At 50.1% G+C, this 20608-nt stretch overlaps 6 protein-coding genes across 6 annotated transcripts; 5 read left to right on the top strand and 1 right to left on the bottom strand.

Moving 5' to 3' along the window:
• Positions 1–497: 497 nt before the first annotated feature.
• SAMD00019534_070640 (hypothetical protein) lies at positions 498–2577 on the top strand (the record flags this gene model as incomplete). The annotated part of the gene is made up of 2 exons (XM_012897471.1): positions 498–923; positions 994–2577. Coding segments are annotated over 2 exons (2010 nt in total), but the record flags the coding sequence as incomplete, so codon positions are not given.
• A 291-nt stretch (positions 2578–2868) lies between these two features.
• SAMD00019534_070630 (hypothetical protein) lies at positions 2869–3138 on the top strand (the record flags this gene model as incomplete). Its single annotated transcript, XM_012897470.1, has 1 exon — positions 2869–3138. The coding sequence occupies one exon, from the start codon at positions 2869–2871 to the stop codon at positions 3136–3138; it is 270 nt and encodes an 89-aa protein (XP_012752924.1).
• A 22-nt stretch (positions 3139–3160) lies between these two features.
• On the top strand, positions 3161–4241 carry SAMD00019534_070620 (hypothetical protein; the record flags this gene model as incomplete). Its single annotated transcript, XM_012897469.1, has 2 exons — positions 3161–3274; positions 3378–4241. The coding sequence occupies 2 exons, from the start codon at positions 3161–3163 to the stop codon at positions 4239–4241; spliced, it is 978 nt and encodes a 325-aa protein (XP_012752923.1).
• Positions 4242–4339: 98 nt separating this feature from the next.
• On the top strand, positions 4340–4846 carry SAMD00019534_070610 (hypothetical protein; the record flags this gene model as incomplete). The annotated part of the gene is made up of 1 exon (XM_012897468.1): positions 4340–4846. The coding sequence occupies one exon, from the start codon at positions 4340–4342 to the stop codon at positions 4844–4846; it is 507 nt and encodes a 168-aa protein (XP_012752922.1).
• Positions 4847–5137: 291 nt separating this feature from the next.
• SAMD00019534_070600 (hypothetical protein) lies at positions 5138–17887 on the top strand (the record flags this gene model as incomplete). Its single annotated transcript, XM_012897467.1, has 8 exons — positions 5138–5736; positions 5821–6376; positions 6444–6622; positions 6688–10483; positions 10543–11723; positions 11936–11966; positions 12028–12237; positions 12296–17887. The coding sequence occupies 8 exons, from the start codon at positions 5138–5140 to the stop codon at positions 17885–17887; spliced, it is 12144 nt and encodes a 4047-aa protein (XP_012752921.1).
• Positions 17888–18037: 150 nt separating this feature from the next.
• SAMD00019534_070590 (hypothetical protein) lies at positions 18038–19271 on the bottom strand (the record flags this gene model as incomplete). The annotated part of the gene is made up of 3 exons (XM_012897466.1): positions 18038–18706; positions 18789–19009; positions 19097–19271. The coding sequence occupies 3 exons, from the start codon at positions 19269–19271 to the stop codon at positions 18038–18040; spliced, it is 1065 nt and encodes a 354-aa protein (XP_012752920.1).
• Positions 19272–20608: the final 1337 nt, after the last annotated feature.

Here is a 20608-nt window from a genome sequence, read left to right as displayed (position 1 = left end):
TTTGGGTTTCAAATGGACAAATCAGTTTGTTCAAGACAAAAGTGATTTTATCCTGCCTAATGCACTTTATTATTATATTTCCTCGGACTTATTACATGATTAACATATCGAAGAACATCACAATGATCAAACTGTACTGAACTTCTTAAATAAAAAGGGTCAAAATGGTTGTGGATTCTACTTTATTTGGCATCCAGCAGTCAAATTTGACACCTAGGCTCACACAGTCCATTTGATCGCCCAACAATTGATATCTTAACCTATGTTTGGACACGAACGAGTACAACAGCAACTATTAGCTGAACTCCTTGTACAAGGTTCACCATCCAATGTCCAGAAGTTAGATTTGTAGTTTGTCCAACCGACACAAGGACAGGGTTCCAACATAGGGATAACCCTCGAGGCCTTGGTTGTGTCTCTTCGATGTGGACCAACTCCTAATAACATGACAACAATCATCAGTCAATCAACCAATCAAATAATAATAACAACAAATAATGAATAATTCCAACTATATCCTTATGCTCAACTCCAACAAATGGGAGGAGCGTGTCAAGGCCACGACGGATTTCTACACGCAGCTTGTAAAGAAGGATAATTCCAAAGAGCTATACGCACTTATGTCCCAGAATGCCGCTAGTGGAGCCAACGTGGGCAGCATCATCTACAACATCGTGGTGGGCGCCGTCTATTGTATACCAACCGCCGGCAACTTCATTGCACTGGGTCTGACCGCGGTCTGGAACATCGTCACCGAGGTGAGCAAGAAGCAAGAGAACACCTCCGAGCTCATCACATCATTCAAGAAGATGATCCAGACGATCGTCGACGATAGCATCACCATCTATGACAACGAGACCCTCATCGCTCACTACAAGACTTGCTCAACACATATCGTCAAGTATGCCGATGACATTCGTAATGTATGTTTGAATGAAAGATTGATTGTTTGATCATTCACTAACTCGATCAATCAATCAATCAATCAAACAGCTCAGGGCCGCACCTACTGAGACAAATCGCAGGACAGAGGTGAGGGAGACTGTCAAGTTGGCTTTGGACAATCTACAACAAGGAATCGACTTGGCCTCAAAGCAATCGTTTGCCGTGAGTGAGTTGTTCATATACTCTCTGATGGCCACAACGAGAATGTTGCTGCTGAGGGACCTCTGTATGAATGGCACCTCCTGGGACATCCCTGCCGCATCAATCAACTCCAGCTACCTGCCAGAGTTGAGGAAGAACATTGTAACCTACACCAAGTGGTGCATGGACACGTACAAGGTGGGCTACACCAAGTTGAAGGCTGACAACACCGACGACGTCAACCTGTTCAACAAGATCCAGCAGTACCGCAACTTCATGATCACTGAGATCTTTGACGTTGTGTCGATTTGGCCCTTCCTGGACCCGTCGCAGTACCCTAACTGCGCAGTGTTTCTCCAACGCCCCCGTGTGTTGCTCGGTCCAACCATCGGATGTCCAACCGTTGGCACGACCAAGGGCGATGGCTACTACAGCACAAAGTGCACGGAGCTCGAGAAACTGGTCGCCACGAACAAGTACTATGTGTGGCGCGGTGATCACGAGAAGCTCTACATGTCCAAAGACGAGACTGGCCAGCGCTTCACAAGCATCAGCAATGGATTCGTAGCGCATGACAGTGACGCGGTGCATCGCGATACCACGGTCGCAGGCACCATTGTCGGCAAAGAGGAGAGCATCGGCTTTAGTGATTCGGCCAACGAGTCGGTGACAGTCAACTACGACGTCATCCCACGCAGCATCATCCTCAGCGTGGGCGGGTCGATCAAGTGCTCCGAGGACCAGACCAAGTTCCCCTGGTGCGACACCGAATTCTCGTGGCATCGCCACCAGAAGCAGTATCCATTCCCCAACATCGACAGCTCCAACAAGTACTACCATCTCTGGGAGATCACTGGCGAGTATGCCAACGTAGGTGCATCGTACGTCAATGGCCTGACTGTCTATGGCAACTCGAGCAGGACGGTCAAGTACCCCAACCACAAGGTGCATGCCATCTGGTCGTGGGGCACCAACACCGATGGCGCCATCCGTGCGGCCGGCTGCGTCGATTCGGTGTTTGCAGCGTTTGTCGATGGCAATGTGTTCAACTACAACACGGTCATACCGTCCAATAGGGCGCAGGTCATTGATTCCAGCAAGTACTTTCAGCTGATGAACGGCGCAACCATCGAGCAGGAGATCTTTGGCCCGGGCGGCGCCGCCTTGCTCGTCAAAGCCAATGAGCAGGGGGCGTCGTACACCTTCCATACGGGCAACTGGGCCGCCAACAAGAAGTACACATTCTTTATGCGCGCCACTGTCCGGGCTGCGACGGCCACCACCATCTTTATGCGCACCAATGACAAGCGCGGTGCGACGATCACCGTGCCAGTGCCAGCCAACCCAACAGGATTTTCAATTGTCGGTGGTAATCTATGCAACTTCCAAATATCATCAGATGGACAAGCTGTCGAAATTGGAACAAATGGATCAGTTCCGGTTTACATTCGTAATATAATCCTGATCAGGGACAAAGAAGTCACTGCTGCATAATAAATATTATTTAAATGTATAAATAATCATCAATCAATAAATATAGAATAATAAATATTATTATTATTATTGTTTAAAATAATTATTAATTGGTGATTTGATTGATGATCACAAAAACGTGTGGTGGTCGACCAAATCTGGAACAGATCTGTCCAAGACAGAACTGATCATCATACATGTAGCCATGTAATGTATTACTCATGATCCATCATTCATTCATTCATTCATTCAATCAATCAATCAATCAAACAAATAGATAATCAAATGAACACAACCAACTTAACAAATATGACCAACTCTAATAAGTGGGAGGATAGAGTTAAGGCATCATCAGCGTTCTACTCCCAATTGGTCACCAAGGATATGTCCAAAGAACTATATGCTTTGTTGGCTCCGAGTGCTGTCTCAGGTCCAAGTGTTGCCAACTTGGTATACAACATCGTGTTGGGTGCCGTCTACTGTGTGCCCTTGGTTGGAAACTTTATTGCGTTTGGCATGTCGTCCATCTGGAGTGTGCTGCTCGGTGGAGGTGAGCAAGCAGCAGTCAGACACCTCTGAGCTGGTCAGCACCTTCAAGAAGATGGTCCAGTCCATCGTGGACCAGAGCATCACCATCTACGACAACGAGAGTCTCATCGCGCTTTACAAAGTTGCCTCGACCCACGTCATCAAGTATGCAACTGATATTCGTAATGTATGCATTGATTGATTGATCATGTGATTGATTAATGGAACCATCCCAACACTCACTCACTCACTCACTCTCGCTCAATCAATCAATCAATCAACCAAACAAGCTCAAAGCCGCCCCCGCCAATACTCAACTGAGGACAGAGTTGAGGGAGACGATCAATCTAGCATTGGACAACTTGGATCAAGGCGTCGAAATGGACTCAAAGCAAACATATGCTGTCAGCGAGTTGTTTATGTACATGTTGATGGCTACCACTAGACTCCTGTTGCTGAGGGATCTGTGTGTGAATGGCACGGCCTGGGATGTCCCAGCTGCCACAATCACCTCAAGCTATATGCCTGAGCTCAGGAACTGTATAGCATCATACACCAAGTGGTGCGTCGACACATACAAAGTTGGCTACAACAAGTTGAAAGCAGACAACGCCGACGACGTCAACCTGTTCAACAAGCTTCAACAATACCGCAACTACATGATCACACAGGTGTTTGACGTTGTTTCTTTGTGGCCCTTCCTGAACCCGAATCAGTTCCCCAAGGGCGCAGTCCAAATGCAGCGCGCACGAGTGTTGCTCAGCGACACGGTTGGATGTCCGGTGGGCACGACCATTGGACCCAACTACTACACAGCCAAGTCCTCGGATCTTGAGAAGCTGGTCACATCAAACAAGTACTACGTGTGGCGCGGCGACCATGAGAAGCTCTACCTCGGCAAAGATGAGATGCTCACGCGCTTCATCACCATCAGCAATGGCTTCCATAATCGCAACAGTGCCACTGTGCGCCGTGACACCACTGTCCCTGGCTCAGAAATAGTCGTGCCCGAGGAGAGTGTCGGCTCGAGTGAATCGGCCAACGAAAAGGTGACCATCACGTATGACATCATCCCGAGGGCGTTTGCCCTGAGCGTAGCGGGATCGATCAAGTGTACAGAGGACTCGTCGACCTATACCGCTGCTCAGGCCTGAAGCCGGGACAGCCAAGCTCGAGCAAAACCTTGACGATCCCAGGCCACAAGGTCCATGCCATTTGGTCGTGGGGCAACAACAAAGACACCACGGTTCGAATGGATGGCGGTGTTGTCGACTCGGCCTTTGTGGTGTTCGCGCCAGTCGAGCTGTTCAACCTAAACACACTGATGGTGACCGATCAGGTGCAGGTCTTTGACCCAGTGAAGTACACCACCTTGGGTGGCAGCGCATCGATTGAGCAAGAGTACTTTGGCCCGGGCTCAGCAGCACTTCTGCTCAACGCCGCGGAAGAGTCGGCCACATACACACTCACACCCGGTGGATGGCCCGCCGGTAAGAAGATCAAGTACTTCCTTCGCGTGTTGGTGCAGGCGGCCACCGCCACCACCATCTTTATGCGCACCAGTGACAAGCCAACTGTGACTATCCCCGTGCCAGTTCCAGCCAATACATCAGTGCTATCAAACATAGGTGCCAACCTCTGCAACTTTGAGGTGTCAGACTCCAAAGCCGTAACCATCACCATCGGTACCAAAGGGACCATCCCGGTCTACGTTCGCAGCATTATGATCGTCAAGGACAAAGATGTTGCTGCTGCCTAGACCATGGCTGGTTGGTCCAACCTACTCTCTATCAAGCAATCTAGTCATGACCTGTGAACATATATATTTGGCAATGATCATGCTTGGCGTCCTGATGAGGCAATTTCCTTTTTTGATCTTTTCTTCAAGTCTTGACGGCACAGATCTTCTTTCATTCATTCATTCATTAATTAAACAATCATACATAGAGTGTAGTAATAGTAGTTGTAGTTGTAGTAGTTGTAGTTGCTACCAACAGACACGCACTCACTCATTCATCATTCATCATTCATTCAATCAATCAAATCAATCATGTCAACTACAACATCAACAATGACGACGTCAACAAGTAATAGCATCTATCAAAGGATAGATAGCTACTTGGTTCGTCTACACTCATTCGTACCTGGAAGCAACAATAATAATAACAACAATAACAACAATGGATCATCTTCAACTTCAAATCCAGCTGCTGCCGCTGCTGCCGCAGCCGCAGCAAGTTCGATAAACAGTGTTTACTCGGCGATTGACAAGGAGGGCATGCTTGTGGACGAGCTATCCAACATCGTCTTGAAGGAGCTGGCCGACGACGAGGTGGGTGTGGCCGCATCATTGCTCTTCTACGGCGAGCACAACCTGTTACGATATCTCGACAAGACCGCACTGCTCAACACCAAAGACATGGTCAAGATCAAGTGCGCCGTACTGATCCTTGTGGGCCAACTGATAAAGTCCTTCAAACAAAAGGTGCGCGACTATATTGTGGCCATCAAGAACACCTGTCTATCACTGTTCCGTCGCGACCAGTCCCCCACCGTCCAAGCACAGACCTTTGCCCCCATCCAGAAGTTGGTCCTTATGCTACGCGACATCAACGCCGAGTCCTTTGGTGCTCGTGAGATGGCTGACTTGTATGGATATGATAGATTGGACACAACATCTCGCGGATCATGACTAACCACGTGCCCGCCGCTACCTCCACTCCATCCCTCTAGGTTCTTACTCCAGTTCACTTGTGGCAAGCTCACTCAAACAGTCAAGGGCGAGATTCTCGAGACACTGGGCCTGTTCGCCCAGCACTTCCCAGCTGTGATGTGCGACAAGAACATTCAATTGCAATCAATCTATCTCGAGACATTGGGCAGCCAACTCAAGGCAAAGACACCTGAGACCATACTGATCAAGGCATCTCTTCGTGGCCTCGACTGCTTCCTTGTTAACTACTCTGGCGACTTCATATCGGCATCGCCCAAGAACGTGTCTCTCCTGTATCAATATGTATATACCTGTCTGAATCCCGACTCGTCCAGCCAGCGCTTCGACATTCCACGCGCTGCCATGCTTCTCATGCAGAACCACACGCCACTGCTCAAGCAGTATCTCACCGAGCAGAGCGAACAAGTCTACACGCGACTCGAACAGTGGTGCAAGCATGCCAACAAGAAGACCCGCGACATTGCCTTCCAATGCATCGACTCCTTCCTCTCACAGGTGGCCCAGGAGCTAACCTCTGGCAATCGTAGTGTTGAGAATGATCAGATCACATTCAAGGTATGGACCAAGTTGTGTGTTACCAGACAACGTTCATTCACTCACTCACTCACTCTCAATCAATTAGTACTTCATCCGCAAGTTCTACTCTATCTTTGAGAACACGAACAGCACGCCACATGACATATCGATTGCCATTCGAGGATGTGGACGTTTCGCGCTTCCAGTCAAGACGTTCATTGGCGAGTGGGAACTCAAGTCCCTTCTAGGATCACTCTTCAAGTTCTCAGAGAAGCTCATGATAATGTATGAACAATCGCTGGAGCATCGCTAGGAGATCCACGAACTAACGCGCTTCCACCATCTGACAGAAAGTTGGAGAACATCGAAGAGATAGTGATGCACCTCTCGAGCTTCATCAATGCCTTCTCAAACATTCTGTTCGAGCTCAATGACATTGAGTTCTGGTATCTGGATCATCTGGAACAGGTACTGTCCACCTACTTTATCATCTTTCCATATTTGTTCGCGGCGCAACATGATCGTTACTTTAGTGCCGTCAACAGATTGCTCTTCTCACTATACCATCGCCAGGAGTTCCTCAAGACTTTGTTGGGCAGGATTGTACGTCAGGGCCTGATCATCACTTTCTCACGTCCAAGTGAGTCGCTCATCAACCATCTGAACACTGGCGATACGCCTTGGTACGAGGTCTACTCCAAGGTTTGGTACCATCTCCTGCATCCCAGACAACACGACTTTAGCCGTGCAGCCATTCACCAGCAGAAGCAGGCACAGGGCGAGGCCGCCCAAACACTCGTCAACAAAGAGGACTTCACCAAGCTGATATACAACGAGATCATCCAGACAATCATTGGTTTCATCCAGAAGTTGGACCTAAGCTACTCATCAAACGATAAGGATCAGGATGAAAAGGACGACAAGGACGACAAGGACGAGGACAAGAACAAAGATCAGGACAAGGACAAGGACGAGGACGAGCAAGAGGACCAGGAGGATGTGAACATGGACGGCGACCTCACGTCTTTATCCGCGCCTGAGCTTGTTTTGAAGCCAACGACGCCAAAGGACATTGAGCTGTTCTTGAACATGGTAGAGTTCTGCAAGACATTCCTCGCGCACAATCATACAGAGCTGCTCACTCAGTGGATATACATCTTTGGAAGAGAGATCATATTTGCTTCGCGCAAGTATCCTCTGATCAGTGGCTTCTACAAGTTGTTGCGAGTACTGATGAAGGTTTCGCGCAAGCTGGACTACTTCTCATTCATCGACAGCGACTCTGCCGCGACACACACCAATGGCGACGCGATGGAGGTCACGTACGTGGGCGATCAGATTGAGAACAAGCGCCAATGCTTCGTAATATTCTCCAAGTTCATCAAGGAGGTGCAGGCTTGCGCCGTGCAGTTCAAGGACGAGCTGCTGGCCGCCGTTGTGCAACTGTTGCTCTCCGTGCCAAAGCAGTTGGTCGAAATCAAACAGCTCATCCCAACCCTGAACACAGCCTTCAAGCTCGGTCTCTCCTATCTCAAGCTTGGCCACGTCGGTCTCAATGCGATTGAGTACTGGCTGCGTATCCTACCAACACAGGTCAACGAGCACCTTGGCGAAATACTCCCATCACTCTCTGACTACTTGCTCATCTCGACGGCGTCCACATCTGTCGTCTCTGGCCAAGATGCACCTGCCGACCGTTCCATCGACCCGTCATTCTCGCGTCTGCCCACCCTGAGCAAGAGGCGATTCGGTCCAGCGAGTGCCACAACCAACGTGCAGCAGACTCTGCAGCACAAGACCGAGGTCGAGGAGCTGCAGACCAGGATAGTTAGACTGCTCGGAAAGATCGGTGGAATGAATATCAACTTGATGGGAAACGTCAATCTGATGGCCCCAGGTACAGAGAGTGGAGTCAGCTGGGACACAACACAGCGCATTCAATTGGCCATCCCCCTGGGCGATCTTCACGGCATATCGATCTACTTTGACAGCATACTACCAATGGTCGTGTCATTGGCCACACGCGCCACACGTCGCCAGACCAAGGTTGTGGCGTGCGAGCTTCTCCATTCCATCGTTCTGTACATGGTCGGTTCGAACTCCTCGGCTGCTGGTGCTGGTGGAGCGGGTGCCTTCCACAAACTATACAGACGTGTATTCCCCGCGCTCCTGCAGCTGGCAGTCGACGTCGAAGTCGTTGCACGCCAACTGTTCGCACCGCTCACCATGCAGCTTGTTCATTGGTTCACCAAGAATGTTCGTGCAGAGAGTGACGAGACAATGGTCCTGCTCAACTCGATTGTGGAAGCTGTTGGAGGTGGATCGGACAATGAAGGCGCACTTCGCGAGTTCGCGTCAAAGGTGCTTGGTGAGTTTGCATCGTGGTCACAGAAGCACGCACCGGCCAACACAAAGAACGTCAACGACACTCGCTCCTCATTCAACTTCAAGTCACTACTCAAACGTGTCTACTCTTTGGCCAACCATCCCAGCTCACACTCACGACTTGGTGCCGCATCGGCACTGCTCTCACTCATGCGAGTGCTTCGCGAGGACGACACCCTCGTTGGCGCATTCACCCTAGAGATCGCCCACAACATAATGATCGCACTGCGCATTGGCGCTGCCGACGAGGAGACATCCGACAACGAAGTTTCAATCAAGTTTGAACAGGTGATCGACGGTCTAGTTCGCGTGATCTCGCGTAAAGCTGACCTTCTCAATCGCAACTCAACGGTCCGTCGCGAGCACCCTGATCTAGCACACTTTGTCACTTGGCTGTTCACAGACTGCTGCAATCGTGTGGAGAAACGCGTTCGCTACGTGGCCATGTCACTGTTCTCCAAGCTGGTGATTCACCTGCCAGGCTCCCGCAAGTCCGCCGTCACATGGGTACAGGCACGCACCAAAACCAGTGGCATCGCCAGTCTCGTGGCCGTTGCCGAGCCCACCACACTTGCCGCGCCCAAGCTAACATCGAGTGCGGCCAACATCAAAGAGGTCGAGTTCTGGTTCAAGAAGCTGCAGGCCAGCCTCTCCGTGTACATTTGGTTCTTGGGCGAGGGCTTCATCGATCCTAGCGTCTTCCAGAACACAAAGGATGGCAGCCGACTGCTCACCACTTCATTCTTTGTGTTTGTCTCAGAGTACGCTGCCATTGACTCGTCACATCCAGCACTGGCCACCCTCACTGCACGTGAACACGACCAATTCTTTGCGCTAAAGTGCGCGACTCTGACCCATGTCTTTGCACTCTTCACCCTACTGTTGGAGCGCTTCAAGTTCACCGGAGTAATGGACTATGGTGGAGTGCCCTTTGTCCGTGTTGTCACTCAATGCATCCTGACCCCACGCCCACTGGGCTTCACAGACATGGCCGAACGACACTCTACAGGCACTGGCAACGCAACTGGATTGCGCGTCGAAGAGCCCAAACTGCTGGACATTGTTGGAAAGGTGTGCACGGCATTGATTGAGCAGGGCGACAAGTACACTCAGACACTTGTCGAGTTCCTGGCCGACCTCGTCAAGAAGTCCAACAACTTGGACAACATTGACGAGTTGATCAAGGAGGAGGGAACGGACAGCATCATCCAACTCGTTCACGGATATCGTCTCCTACATGAGAAGCAACTCCTGGAGACCGTGCTGGCACAGGCTGGTGGTCGCCACCTTCCAGACCTCTGTCAATTCCTCTTGGACTACCTCTTTGAGCATTTGAACGACATCACACCATCAAAGCTTGTGGTCTACAAGGAAGTCCTATCCTTCATTCTCTCAACTGGACTCATTCGTCCACCCAAGCTGTTGGTATACATCATGCCTCCCATCACATCCCTTGGAGCATCAACCAATAGTACCGCCACCACCACAACAACGACAACGACAACTACAACAACATCGACTACAAGTGACAACAATAATAATACCAACAAACAAGCGATCCAGAGCATATTCTACAAGACATACTATTTGGAGATTGTCAATCATGTTGCCACTCACTTTGAATCATTCGCACAGTTACTCATCGACCGTTTGAACCAGAGCAAGCACATTGATGACATCCTCAACGATGTCTGTCTCTACAAGCAACTGACCCAGTTCCAAGGCAACTTTCCAGCTCGTCGCAAGGACATGCAGACAATCGTAAGTTACCCAGGAATGATCCCAATCACTCAATCACTAACACTTCCAACCAATCACAGATGGTACCATTCCTCAAGAAGATTCAAACATACTTGCTCAAAGATGACTTGAAGACACATGACAAGGAGGCAGTGATTGAGTTGACAAAGAACTTGGTCAATATTGATGTCGCGACATTCTTCGAGACGACTGAGGGCTATGACTTTGTTTACACTCTTTTGGTGAATAACCTGACGAGGACAAATGCTTTGGCCTTCAAGAACAAGGTGCTCAAGCTGTTGCCCTACATCTTATCATTCCCCAAGCATCACAACTTTGCCACAATCAGGGAGAAGCTGAACGACATTGTCGTGCTGGACTTCCCCCGCGTGTCCAAGGACCTGACCAAAGGCTCGCCACTCTACAACGAGTACATCTCCACCATTGAGACACTGCTCGACACGCTCGAGTACACTGCCAACCCTCTGATCATCGACACTCTGCTCCAAGTGCTCAAGGAGCGCGATCACAGCCACATCGCCCACATCAGTCAGGCGATCACACGATTCATCGCCAAGACAACCGACGAGCAGGCCAAGGAGATCTTCACCTACTGTTTCTCCATCTTTATGAACAACGACTACAGCCAATTTGTCGAGCTCAAGATCACAATGGTCGATAGATTCTGCGTGCCACTCATTTATCACATGAGCCAAGCGGTCCTCGTGCAGCTGTTCACGCAGAACTTGAAGGCGCTGATGTCTAGCATCGCCCCATCCGTCTCGGTAAACGCAGTCGAGCGCAAAGAGCTGCTCGTCAAGAAAATCTGTTGCTTCCATCTGATCGAAGCACTCTTTGCCGCACTTCCCTCGAGCACCATTCGTGACCAAGTCAACAGGTACTACTCGGAGAAGGATACGACGGGCACCGAGCTGACCAAGGCCGTCATGAAGGCCGCTCACTATGCTCGCTCAGAGAGGTTAGCCATCGACGAGCATTATGTCACTCGCGAGCTTGCCACACGCTATCATGGCTCGGCCTACAGCGCTTTGGCCAAGGTCGTGATGAGCACACAGACCAAGGAAACCTTCTTCCACGTCTTCCTTTTCAAAGAGAACAAAGAGAAGAATGAGTACCTTTGGGACAACATCGTGGACGTGGAGCTCGCCTTCAACTTTGAGCCCGAGACCAATTTCCAGCTGTCTGGCGAACTCTATGCCGCCACCCACGCCAGGAACGACCTCAAGTACCTCTCCAGCCAGTACCTGGCAGACAGCAGTCTCAGCCAAGACGCAAGTGGCTCTTCCAATCCTGCCGCAGTCGTTGTTGCCGCCCCMCAGCCACAACCCTCGGCCGCAGCCGCCCCTCAGTCATTCGAGATGGACGCGGTCAATGCCAACCCGGCCATGTCACCAATGCTCAATGTGATCGATGTGTATCAGGAGCGATTCAAGGAGACGATTGATCAATCAGTGGACGAGATGCCAAAATGGATGAACGAGATGTATGTCAAGATCAAGAATGATGGTAACATGCAACCAAACGTTGTGATCTTCATCCTCAAGATCATTGTCAATCGTCCACAATACTTTGAACGATATCATCGTCAATGGATACCAGTGCTCATCGACTACTGTGTCTCTGAACACACTGGAGGTCCTGGTCTCCACTACTTCATGCGTGATGTCCTCATGGTCCTCCTACGCTGGCCCAACATCTATACATCTGAGTCCAAGTTGGATACCCTAACTGTCTCCAACATCACCAAGCTCATGGTAAGACACATGCTCATTCAATCACTCAATCGATTACTGACACTCAACTCCATCATAGAACTACCTATTCAAGCACGCATACAATGCGAACAGAATGATACTTAGGAACAACTTGAACATTGTCAAACTGTTGGTCGAGCGATGGAAGGGAATATTTGTGATTGACAAGAAGATCATCGTGGAGTTGATATCGACTCCACTCACAAACTACAAGAGCAAGGCTCGCCAGATGCGCACTTCTGGACTGGTACTGCTCTCCATTCTGCTGAGCAATGGCATGCCCGCATACGACAAGGAGCATGACACTGACATCTCAGAGTTCAAGTTCTACCAGCTGCTGCTGGACTCGCTCACCGAGTACAAGGAGCTGTACGACGCCACGTCCGAGATCTGTGGCATGATCATGCATTTCAACCAACAGCATCGCATCGAGACCGTGTTTGAGAAGCTGGTCAAGGAGAAAATCATGGTGTTCCTCAACAACAACGACTATGCACGCGCGCTCAACTGTCTGTACTTCATCGGCTTGCTTCACCGCGTGTTTGTCCATCAGTTCCAGCTCAAGATCCTCAACATCCTCGTGCAGCTGTCGAACGAGGTGCGTCTCGTGGCCTTCAACATCATCTCGTGGATGGCGGACGACATCCCCGACCTGTTTATCAAGCTCAAGTCCAGCAATCTGGAGAGTCTGATCAGGATTCGTGAGGAGCAGACTCAGCTCATCATCCTGCGCATCCTGTTCAAGCTGCTCAAGAACTCAGATACGCCAAAGGCCGTCGCCACACAGATCACCAACATCATCCTGGACAGCAACTTTGCCAGCAACCCCAACGAGTCATGTCGCTCGCTCTTCTACGACATCTTCATGTGGCTGCACGACAATCCTGTGGCTGGCGCAGGCGATGGCGACGACAAGGTGCGCCTCACGCTGCTCGTGGGTCTTTCGGACGAGTCGGACACCATCAACAAGAAGCTTCTCGAGTTCTGGGACACGAACAAAGAACTTTCGCTGTCGACGATAACGCGTCTCATTCAGCTGTTTGACAAGATGTACGCCAACGAGACGCAATCACAGTGGCTGGGCTACAGCTGCAGTCTGCTGCTCCAGCTCTGCACACGCTCAGCCGACTTCACCAAGCTGCTCTTCGACAAACCATTGAGCGAGTGTACGTTCAAGGAGTTTGTGCTGGACTCGTCATGGCAAAACAGGACTTCCAACATGAATCCACTGTTCAGCTCGTCGCAGCTGGATGACGATGCGAGCCAGGCTGCCCTTAGCGACTTGCAGGGCGACCATCCTATGGGCGTGCGCGCCACTCAGATCCCGCAGTTCACTCTCACACAGTCCTCAGCCTTCAGCCAGTTCTACCCTTCAGGTTCACTGTCACAGGAGTTCAGCATTGGCACGGCATCAGATAGTCAGTCATCGGCATCATCCTCACAAAGGACATCACAGGGCAAGGGCAAGGGCAAGGATGCCGGAGACAGCAAGGCCTCATTCAAGGTGCCACAGTCATTGGACCCTCGCGCAGTTGAACTCCGAAACAGGTTCAAGAAACAAGATACGCGTACAGATAGCGAGCGCACAGCATTGTTTGCACGTCTAGCGGTCAAGAGAAGAAAGGACCAAGAGGGCTTGATGGAGCGCACCAAGCAGGCACGTGAGAACCAGGTCACAATGTTCAGAAAGTACCGCTCTGGTGAGCTGCCTGATATCCAGATCAAACTACAGGAGATCCTGCGTCCATTGCAATCAATCTGCCAATTGGAGCCAACCCTGGGCGCGTCCATCTTTGCCCTGCTCTTCACCACTATCTACGAGCACTGTCCAAAGAACGACGCTGCACGCTTCAAGGTCAGCTGCAAGGACTCCATCGCCAAGATCATTGGCGACAGTGGATCGACCAACCCCTCACTCATTTCCAGTTTGCTCAAGATCGTCGAGAAGAACCTGGAGATGGCGCCACCTGTGCCCGCCGTGGCCAAAGCATCGGCAGCCAGTGGCAACCATCCAATGGGCATCATTGTGATTGAGTCCCTGATCCAAAACGCCCTGGCCACATCCTCCAAGCAAGACGAAGCAACTCTGCAGGCATGGGACAATCTCCGCGACCTCTACCACGCACTCAAGGAAGAGGACATTGTCCGTGGTCTCCTTGAGAAGCAGATTGGCAGCGATGATGGATACACACGACGCGCTCTACAGGCCGAGCTGCGCAACGACTGGGTATCCGTACTCAAGTCCTACGATGACGCTATGGCTGCGCTCGAATCTGGCGAGTTGGCAAAGGCCAAGAAGCAGCCCACACCTCGCGAGACCTCACTTTGGGAGAACGGCCGTCTGAACTGTTACGCCCACCTACGCGACTGGCCAGCACTACAGGCCAACTTCACTGCCTACTTCCCCAACGGCCCACAAGACGTGTTTGGCGAAGCGGACCGCGACCTGCTCATGTGGCACTACCTGCAGTACAACCTCAAGGTCAAGGAAAACTGGCCAGCGCTCTACCAGTTCATGTCGTCGCTCAAGCCCGACCAGCACTCCTACATGGAGACCGAGTTCCCCGGCGAGCTCTCCTTCCTCGAGGTCACTCGCTCAGACTTCAACCGCTCTCAATACTACGTGCAGCGCTTCTTTGGCGCGTTCCGTGATCAATGGGCATCGACACACCCTCTGGCCGTCGCGTCCCGTCACACTCTCTTGCAACCCCTTCAAAAGATCGTCGAGGTCGAGGAGTTCTTGAACCTGGTCTCCAGTAGCAACAACAGCAGCAAGGAGAAAGCACGTGGCATTGACATTGTTCAACTCGAGTCATTGGTGGCGCAGTGGAAGCATCGATATCCTTCGCTCAAGGATGATATCCTGGTTTGGGACGACGTGGTCTCATACCGCAGTGTGTTGCTCGAGAAGATCTACGAGCGATTCATTGGACAGGACAAGAACGACCAGGTGGACGAGACCAAGATCAAGAATCTCCTGATCCAGGAGCGCGCTGAACTCTACCATCAGATGTCCAAGGGCGCCAGGAAGCTGGGCAACATCATCGTCTCGGAAGCATACTTCCGTCAGGCTGTCAAGTCATACCCCAAGACCAAGGAGAACGACCTTGCCTTCCCGCTGGTCAGCTCCCTGATCAAGATCTATTGTCTCAAGGCGCGCAACAGTCCCACGGCGCCCGAGACCCTGGACCGCTTTGTCAAAGCACTCAAGTTTGTCGAGAGCAAGGGCAATGAGGAGACCATCAAGGGCAACCCCGACAACCTTCAGCGATACAAGAGACTGCATGGTGATATCTTCTGGGATCTGTGCCAGCTGGACAAACAGCTGGGCTCAGAGGCTGTGTTTGATTGTCTCAAAAAGAACCAGATCCAGGGCATCCTGTCCACATTGCCCGTCTCCAAGCTCACAAGCGAGTTGTTCTCATCAGCCTACCACTGCTACAGCGAGTCGATCAAGTTGCATGCGGACAACAGGTCCAACATCAAGTCCAAGAGTGCTCAGTTGCAATTTGGAAACTTCTGTGACAAGGCACTGCAGCAGAAGGACCTCTCATCCGACGAGGCTCAGAAGCTTGCGCTCACCGTAGTAACCTCCATACTCAATGCGATTCGCGAGGAGATACCAGGCGCTATCGAGAAGTTCCCAAGACTACTGGAGCTCCTGGCACAGTTCGACAAGGCTGTCTCTGGCGAGTTCAAGAAGCAGATCAAGACCATCCCTGGCTGGATGTTCATTCGCTGGCAGAGCCAGATGTTCCCCTATCTCGACCTTCCCCAAGGCCCCTACATCCTGCCCATCCTGCAGGAAATCTCCAAGCACTACCCACAAGCAATCTTCTTCCCATTCAAGATTAGCAGCGAGCAATTTGGACCGGCCGCCAAGAAGCTGGTGCAGTCCCTGGCGCAGACCTTGCACAACCCGTTGCTGGACACACTCGTGTGCGAGTTTGAGCGACTCACTCATCCCGAGCATCGCTTCAAGGATCACATGGAGGCCGTCAAGACATTGCTCAAGGCCACGCCAATCAACACATCAGAGTTGATCAAGCTCAATACCTTGGTCTATAATGACTGCTTCAACCCAGCCACAGTCAGGGGCGACTACAACATCAAGTTTGCCAAGGAGTGGGAGAAGCCCTACCTTGATAGCTTTGGCAAGGATGGCAGCAAACTGGTCAAGATGGATGCCAAGAGATTGATTGAGATCGTCTCGGATATGTCGGCCAGGATGAGCAAGGCCATGAAGCCCTCGTCCACAGCCTCGATGAAGCTCAAGGAGTTCAGTCAATGGCTCACCGAGTTTGATAGAGCAAGTCAGCTGACTGAGATCGAGATACCAGGCCAGTACACGGGCAAGGGCAAGCCACAACCTGAGCTACACATCAAGGTGGCCTCATTCGACCCCAACCTCTTGGTCATGGGCTCGCTCAGAAAGCCCAAACGCATCAAGATACATGGCAACAACGAACAGGACTATCCCTTCCTGATCAAGGGAGGTGAGGATCTGCGACTAGACCAGAGAATCCAACAACTGTTCTTTGTGATGAATGAGATTCTCAAGCGAGACCCTGCCGCATCCAAACGTGGACTCCAGGTGATCACATACCAGGTGGTGCCAATGACAAGCAAGGTTGGTATCATCGAGTGGCTCAACGACACCAAGCCACTCAAGGAGATTATCGAGGACCAGTTCGCGGCGCACAACAAGGTCGACCGATCCACCGTGTCCATGTCGCGTATGGAAGCGTCCAAGATCCACAATGATTGGATCAACACGTTTGCCAAGAGACTCAAGATGGCCAACCCTCCTCCAGGCCCACTCTACCAACAGATGTTCATGCATGGCACTCGCGACGAATGCGTCAAGAAACAGATCAAACAGCACGAAAAGGTACCGTCAGACCTGCTCCAGAGCGGCATCTGGGCCATCTCATCGTCGCCCGAGTCATACCTCTTCATTAGGAATTCATTCGCACGATCACTCGCCACATTCAGCATCTGCTCCTACATCATTGGAATCGGTGATAGACATTTGGAGAACTTCCTGGTCAGCCAGAAGGACGGCAAGTTGATTGGCATTGACTTTGGTCACGCCTTTGGCACCGCCACACAGTTCCTGCCCATTCCTGAACTCATCCCATTCCGTCTCACTCGCCAATTCACCAGTTTCCTGGCGCCACTCGACTCTGTGGGTCTTCTCAATCACAACATGACCTACACACTCACAGCATTGCAGAACAACAAGGACTTCCTGCTGAGCACGATGGACGTGTTTGTGAAGGAGCCACTCATCGATTGGATCAAGTTGGCCGGCCGTCTGGGCAAGGAACAGCGCGGCAAGGGCAGCGGCGCCGGAAAGACACCCGACGCCTGGTTCCCTGTGGAGAAGGTGCAGATCGCCAAGCACAAGCTGGAGCGTTGGAACCCTGCCTACATCACCATGGAGGAGTTGTCCTCCTCAGTGCACAGCGGCCAAGTCTACGAGAAGCACGTCAAGGACATTGTCAAGGGCGATCCCAAGCACAATGTGCGTGCCAAAGTGGACAAGATATGCGCCTCTGCCAAGGAGCAAGTGGACTGTCTAATTGACCAGGCGACCGACCTCAACATCCTCTCGAGGACATGGGCTGGTTGGAGTTCTTGGATCTAAACCATATCATTGTTTATTAAAATACAGCTCGTCCAAATTGTAAATCTATTAAGCCGCACGCGGCTAAGTTATTGTTTCTGTTGCTGTTGTCGATTGACATTACGCTGGTGTGTATGCATTCGTTCGTGCTACAGTGGTCTCGCAATGGCCTTAGTTGAAAGCCTCGTGACCCTTCTGAGCGTATTCAATGTCTTGAGCAACCATCTCCTTGACGAGATCCTCAAAGGTGGTCTTGATCACCCAGTTGAGCTCGCGCTTGGCCTTCTCTGGGCTGCCCAGAAGCAGATCGACCTCTGTTGGACGGAAGTAACGTGGGTCGACCCTGATGTAGACGGTGCCGGTGGCAGCGTCATAACCCTCCTCCTTGAGTTCCTCTCCACGCCACTTGATAGTGATACCAATCTCGGCAAAAGCCTTCTCGGTGAACTCGCGAACAGAGTGAGTCTCGCCAGTGGCAATGACAAAGTCGTCTGGCTTCTCCTGCTGCAGCATCAGCCACATTGCCTCGACGTAGTCGCGGGCGTGGCCCCAATCACGCTTGGCATTCAAGTTGCCCAGGTATAGAGTGTCTGAGTGACCCATCTTGATCTTGGCGACGAACTTGGTGATCTTTCTGGTGACAAAGGTGGCACCTCTTCTTGGGGACTCGTGGTTGAACAAGATACCATTGCAAGCGTACATTCCGTAGGCCTCACGGTAGTTAACACAGATCCAGAAGGCAAACTGCTTGGCAACTGCGTATGGCGAACGTGGGTAGAATGGTGTAAGCTCAGTCTGAGGGATCTCGCGGACCTTTCCGTACAGCTCACTAGTTGAAGCCTTTGTATATGTTCGCGTTAGTATTAAGTGTCTATCAATGAATGAATCAATCAATCAATCAATCAATGACTATCAATCATACCTGGTATAATCTAATCTCCTTCTCCAATCCACATGATCTGATGGCATCGAGGAGACGCAAACAACCAACTCCATCGACGTCGGCAGTGTACTCTGACATCTCGAATGACACCTTAACATGGCTCTGTGCTCCAAGATTGTAGATCTCACTTGGTCTAACTCTGTGGATGATACCAACCAAGTTGGTCGAGTCTGTCAGATCACCATGGTGCAGATGTAGCTCTGTGAATCAAGTGAAGATAGATATGTTAGTTCAATGATGATGTCCGTTTGATTGAATGATTGAATTGAATGATTGAATGAACTCACTAGCATTGGGAGACTGGAAGTCGATGTGATCGATTCTGTTGGTGTTGAATGAACTTGATCTTCTGATGATTCCGTGAACCTCATAACCCTTAGCAATGAGGAACTCAGTGAGGTATGAACCATCCTGACCAGTGATACCAGAGATCAATGCAACCTTTTTTCTTTCAGTAGACATTATATTATTATTATTATTATATGTTATAAGTATTTATATATAAATAGAGAGAAGTAAGGAATAAGTATGTTGGCCCTCAAGTGACTACCTAGGTCATGTGTTAGTTTATTTATTAAACTTGCGTGGTGGAGAGTGAGGGGGTGGTGTCGTCCGGCTAAAGGCTCAAAGTGTTGTCGATGTGGTCAATGCTTTTCCTTCCCTTACTGAATGAATGAATGAATGAATGAACTGACTAACCTCCTGCATAACCTACAGCAATGCATGAAATGGGGTCGTGTTTTGGCGTGTGAGGGCTGGATCACACGACTCTTTGCAAAAAAGTGAAGTTGACAAGCGAACCACTACCACGGTGCGCACTATCCCCCAAACGTGCTTTGGCCTTATTATAAAAAAGGAAAGGAGATAAGGAAAAAAAAGATCCTCATCCAACCGAATGACGTACTTGATGAGGGAAGTCTGTTATCTATCTGACGAGACGAGTGTCGCACCTTCCTTCCTTCCTTCAATCATCATCATCATCCAACCACCACCGCAAATGCATTATAAACTCTTCTCAAAGACAATACAATAACTTCGTGGTAATTCTGGTAAAAAGGACTCTATTATCCTGTAATTGATTAATAGATTGATTGATTGAATGCTTGATTGATCACAATGATTGATTGGTTGGTTGGTCTTTTGGACAATAGATTCTCATTCATTTGTTTGATTGTAATGTTGAAGATAAGATAGATATCTTGTATTGTGTCTTTCCAAGTTCGTTGGAAGTCAACAACTGACTGGAGAGCAAGGTTGGCAGCACCAATCCAAAAAAAAACGTCAAAGTTTTGGCTAGAGGTAGTAAAAAAACAAATAAAAATTAAAAACAAATAAAAATCTAACTATCTATTCCCCACACAACTCAACAATTCACACACAACAACAACAACTATTGTCAACAGGTCCTTCAAGACTCTTCTCCATACAGGTCCCAACTCACATTTGTGATTCATCGTTTTAGGTATGTGTTATAACTTTCTCTATCTATCTATGTGTTTCGTTTGTTTGTTTGTTTGTTTGATTGTTTATACACATTCATTCAATCATTCAATAATTCAATCATTCATTCTCTCTCTCTCACCCCATCTTGATATGAGCCTTCCATTACAATCAACCAGTACAAGTACTGGTCGCGGTGTGACCCCCCTCTTTTCGAAACACATCGACAGACAGAGGGCCACAGTGGTGTCAACTATTCTCACTTTCCCTCCTCTACACCTCACGAGCGCTTGTTAATAGTGTGGTTGACACAAAGAAGAAGGATATTAACTCACTCCATTCCAATAATTTAGATTATT

This window comes from Acytostelium subglobosum (assembly GCF_000787575.1).
Source record: "Acytostelium subglobosum LB1 DNA, scaffold: scaffold14, whole genome shotgun sequence".
Classification (NCBI taxonomy): domain Eukaryota; phylum Evosea; class Eumycetozoa; order Acytosteliales; family Acytosteliaceae; genus Acytostelium; species Acytostelium subglobosum.
The sequence above is the reverse complement of the archived record's forward strand: the minus strand, read 5'-3'. Positions and strand labels throughout refer to the sequence as shown.